Here is a 5,037-nt window from a genome sequence, read left to right as displayed (position 1 = left end):
GATCTTGGCTCACTGCAAGCTCTGCCTACTGGGCTCACGCCATTCTCCTGCCTCAGCCTCCTGAGTAGCTGGGACTACAGGTGCCCACCACCGTGCCCGGCTAATTTTTTGTATTTTTAGTAGAGACGGGGTTTCACCGTGGTCTCGATCTCCTGACCTCGTGATCTGCCCGCCTTGGCCTCCCAAAGTGCTGGGATTACAGGCGTGAGCCACCGCACCTGGCCCTGTCCACTCTCTTTGAGCCTTCATTTTACTTGCAAAGGCTTCTAATTCCCCAAAAACCATGTCTTTTTTTTTCTTTTTCTTTGGGACAGAGTCTTGCTCTCTCGCCCAGGGTGGAGTGCAATGGTGCCATCTTGGCGCACTGCAACCTCTGCCTCCCGGGTTCAAGCAATTCTCCTGCCTCAGCCTCCCAAGTGTAGCTGGAATTACAGGCACACGCCAGCATGCCCAGGTAATTTTTGTATTTTTAGTAGGGACGGGGTTTCTCCATGTTGGCCAGGCTTGTCTCGAACTCCTGACCTGAAGTGATCCACTCACCTCAGCCTCTCAAAGTGTTGGGATTACAGGTGTGAGCCACCATGCCCAGCCTAGAAAAACCACCCTCTCTCCTGGGTGCCTCCAAAGTGAGGGTCTCAGGGAGCTGTCACAGTCAGGTAGTGACCTCTCAGCACTCACAGGAAGCATGGTCACCTCTACCATGTCTGGCAGATGCCGTTCTAGGAAATGCCTCTCCATGCCATCTATCTCTCTCTGCTGCATTCACCCCCTGCATCCCCCTTTCACAACACTTGTAGTCTGTACCATACTTGCTTATAGATGTGTCTATCTCTCTTCTAAACTTGAGCTCCTTGTGGCCAGAATAGCAACTCACTCTTTTTGTATCCATCACACAGAACCCAGTGTTGACTGAGTTGAGTGCAAAAATAAAAGAGAAACTGAGTCAATGATTGCATGAATTAATAAATGGAGGGATGAATGGATGGCACAATGGACGGCAGAATGCCTCAGCTTTTCCGTGCAAGAGCCTGCCTTTTGTGTTGATGAAAACACATGGTGGAGGAAAACTAGGCCCTTCACTGAGCAAGATGTTAAGTCCTGGTGTTCAGAAACCTACGATTCATTTCTCCCTTCATCTGTCTCAAGAGTAGCAAAGATGAGTCTCTTGTTCACAAAGTCTTTGAGAGACACACCTGAGAAATCTCCTGTTTTCACTCTTTACCCTTTGGGCCTTGGAGACTTTTTTTTTTTTTAAGGAAACTGTCAAAATCGTTAAAAGCAAGGAAGACCCTGGAGGTCTAATGAATGCTTGAGGAGGAGCAGAAAGGCTGAGTCACATGCTTTCCAGGGACAGGTCAAGCCAATGTTCTATGCTTATGGGATAGCATGGAGGATGGCGGTGGGCTGAGCCGACAGTATGTGACTTTGACAAAGTCTTCTGAGAAAGGTAGGTCTAGACAGGCTGGTGAGAAGGAGGGACAGCAGCCTTAGATCAGGGACAGGCTGTGTGTGATTTTCAGCAAGTGACTAAAACTTTTTGACCCTCTGCCCCCATTTCTTCATTTCTTTTTCTTTCTCTTTTCTTTCTTTCTTTTCTTTTCTTTCTTTCTTCTTTTTTTTTGGAGACAGAGTCTATCTCTGCCACCCAGGCAGGAGTGCAGTGGCTTGATCTTGGCTCACTGCAACCTCTACCTCCCAGGTTCAAGTGATTCTCCTGCCTCAGCCTCCCAAGCATCTGGGATTAGAGGTGTGCACCACCATGCCTGGCTAATTTTTGTATTTTTAGTGGGGATGGGGTTTCACCATGTTGGCCAATCTGGTCTCAAACTCCTGACCTCAGGTGATCCGCCTGCCTCGGCCTCTCAAAGTGTTGGGATTATAGGCATGAGCCATGGTTCCTGGCCCATTTATTCATTTCTAATGGTGGAGAAAAATCTCTGCCTCGTGGGATTGCTGGTGATTTTAAGTAAGATTGTTGCTGTGAGGTGCAGTCATTTAAAATCCAGTCCAGTTGTTCTTCTCCCAACTGAATTCATCACCTCTCCTCTCAATTTCTGTATGTCTATTGTTGAACTTATCATTGTATTGCAGTGAGTTTGTCTGCATGCTTATCTGCCCACTAGACAGCAAGATCCAAGAGAATGGGTGAATAGGTCTTATTCCTGTGGCATCCTTTGAACCCAACCCAGGGCCTGGTGTGGAAGACTAGAAGGTGGATAAATTATAAGTTTAATTCTTCTTTCCCTATTCACAATGCGCAGAAACATAGATCATCCAGTTTGGAGGTGAGGGTGCTTCTTCCAAGACTACTTGTAGCTCTGAGGATTCCAAATTTAGCACATCAATAAATAAACAGCTTCTTTATGGGTAGATAAACAGTTTCCAGATCAACAAAAGGTGGTATAATAAGATGTTCCTCTGCAAAATGGCCCAAACAACAATGAGGAAAAGATACAGGAGTCCCAAACAGAACACGCCAGTGAGGGGATATAAAAGTGAGGGCCTCAGGGAGCTGTCACAGCCAGGCAGTGACCTCTCAGCACTCAGCACAAGGAAGCACGGCCACCTCCACCATGTCTGGTAGTTGCTGTTCTAGGAAATGCTTCTCCGTGCCAGCCATCTCTCTCTGCTCCACCGAGGTGAGCTGTGGAGGCCCCATCTGCCTGCCCAGTTCCTGCCAGAGCCAGACATGGCAGCTGGTGACTTGTCAAGATAGCTGTGGATCATCCAGCTGTGGACCACAGTGCTGTCAGCCCTCCTGTCCTGTGAGCAGCTGTGCCCAACCCCTGTGCTGTGAGCCTGCCATTTGTGAGCCTTCTTGCTCTGTGAGCAGCTGCTGCCAACCCGTGTGCTGTGAGGCCACCACCTGTGAGCCTTCTTGCTCCGTGAGCAGCTGCTGCCAACCCGTGTGCTTCGAGGCCACCATTTGTGAGCCTTCTTGCTCCGTGAGCAGCTGTGCTCAACCTGTGTGCTGTGAGCCTGCTATTTGTGAGCCTTCTTGCTCCGTGAGCAGCTGCTGCCAACCCGTGTGCTGTGAGCCTGCTATATGTGAGCCTTCTTGCTCTGTGAGCAGCTGCTGCCAACCTGTATGCTCTGAGGCCACTTCCTGCCAACCAGTCCTCTGTGTGCCCACTTCCTGCCAGCCTGTCCTCTGCAAATCCAACTGCTGCCAGCCAGTTGTCTGTGAGCCCAGCTGCTGTTCAGCTGTCTGCACCCTGCCTAGTTCCTGCCAACCTGTGGTCTGTGAGCCTGCCTGCTGTCAGCCAGTGTGCCCGACATCTACCTGCTCTGTGACCAGTGGCTGCCAGGCTGTCTGCTGTGACCCCAGCCCTTGTGAGCCATCTTGCTCAGAGTCTAGCATCTGCCAGCCAGCTACCTGTGTGGCTCTGGTCTGTGAGCCAGTTTGCCTCCGCCCTGTCTGCTGTGTTCAGAGCCCGTGCGAGCCATCTTGTGTCCCCAGCACTTGCCAAGAGCCTTCTTGTTGTGTCTCCAGTATCTGCCAACCCATCTGCTCTGAGCCCAGCCCCTGCTCACCAGCTGTCTGTGTGCCCAATCCATGCCAACCTACTTGCTATGTAGTCAAGCGCTGTCGTTCTGTCTGCCCTGAGCCAGTTTCCTGCCCATCTACCTCCTGCCGACCTCTTTCCTGCCGTCCAGGGTCTTCTGCATCTGCCATCTGCCAACCAACTTGTCCTAGGACTTTCTACATACCCAGTTCCAGCAAACGGCCTTGCAGTGCTGCAGTTTCCTACCGCCCGGTCTCCCGTCCAATCTGCCGCCCAATCTGCTCTGGACTCTTCACCTATAGGCAGCCATATGTGACATCCATCTCCTACCGTCCCTCTTGTTACCGCCCATGCTACTCCATCCTGCGCCGCCCAGCCTGTGTCACTTCCTACTCTTACCGCCCAGTCTGCTTCCGCCCGTCTTGCACTGAGTCCAACTCTTGCAAACGGGATTGCAAAAAATCCACTTCCAGCCAAGTTGATTGTGTTGACTCAACCCCCTGCAAGGCGGATGTCTCAGAAGAGGGTCCCTGCCAGCCCACTGAAGCCAAACCCATCAGCCCAACCAACCGTGAGGCTGCAGCAGCTCAGCCTGCTGCCAGCAAGCCTGCCAACTGCTAACCCGGCTTCAGCCCCCCAATTCTTGCAAAGCAAGCCACCAGCTAGAGACAAAACTACACTGTCCTCCCCAAAGTTCATTATGACTTAGTTAGGAGCTCTTTCTTTCTGCATTGTTACTCAACATCTGCTTACACCTCAAAGAACTCATCAGAAATGTCAGTATCCTGATCACTGAAATGAAGGCCTTCTGGACAGTGAGAGGGAGACATTCTAGGTTCTGGTCTTCTGCTGCAATGAAGCTGAGAAGAACCGCTTTGCCATATCATCTCAGGTCTCTTTCCTGCATGTAGTATTTTCTGTCACCATGTATGTGCTCCCTTGCTATGCATGCTTGTGTTCCTTAGGGACTTCTCCAATCAGGTAAAACATGTAACTGTCCAATAAAGGTGGTTAAGCTGAAGCGACTTGCTGTTCTCCTTGCTCTTCCATTAATGCCATAGTCTCATCAGTGACTTGCTTCTTCTTCGACAGCAGCTTCATTCAACCATCCATCCACCCACCCATCCTTCAGGTATTATTAGATAGCAGCTAGGTGCCAGGGATTGTGTTTAGCTCTAAGGATGAACAGAAGTCTCAGTCTTTGCTCTCAAGAAGCGCACTCTCTGGTGGGCAGCAAGACAATTATGACATTCCTTTGTGCCAAGTACTCAGAGATAAGCACAGAGCACCATGAACTCAGCAGAGCGTGGTGGGGGAACAAGGAAAGAATTATTGGAGAATGTGATACTGGCATCAGTCTTTCAGTACGAGCAGGAATTAACCAGCTACAAACAGGAAAGGAAAAGTTTTCTAGGCAAAGGAGACATGTACAAGTGAATGGGGCTTGAGAGCAAATTGTTCATTAGATGAGGCGTGGGCAGAGTTGTTCTTCGAGGAATTAGCCACGAGGTCAGATTGTAGACAGTGATCT

General features: G+C 50.2%; 1 protein-coding gene across 1 annotated transcript; it reads left to right on the top strand.

The window, feature by feature from the left end:
* The first annotated feature begins 2,573 nt into the window (after positions 1-2,573).
* Positions 2,574-4,127, top strand: LOC111537414 (keratin-associated protein 16-1). Its single transcript, XM_023204151.3, has one exon. It carries the CDS (start codon positions 2,574-2,576, stop codon positions 4,125-4,127), a length of 1,554 nt encoding a protein of 517 aa, XP_023059919.2.
* The last annotated feature ends 910 nt before the right edge of the window (positions 4,128-5,037 follow it).

This window comes from Piliocolobus tephrosceles, chromosome 16 (genome assembly GCF_002776525.5).
Source record: "Piliocolobus tephrosceles isolate RC106 chromosome 16, ASM277652v3, whole genome shotgun sequence".
NCBI classification, from domain to species: Eukaryota; Metazoa; Chordata; class Mammalia; order Primates; family Cercopithecidae; genus Piliocolobus; species Piliocolobus tephrosceles.
This window is presented reverse-complemented; position numbering and strand designations above follow the sequence as displayed.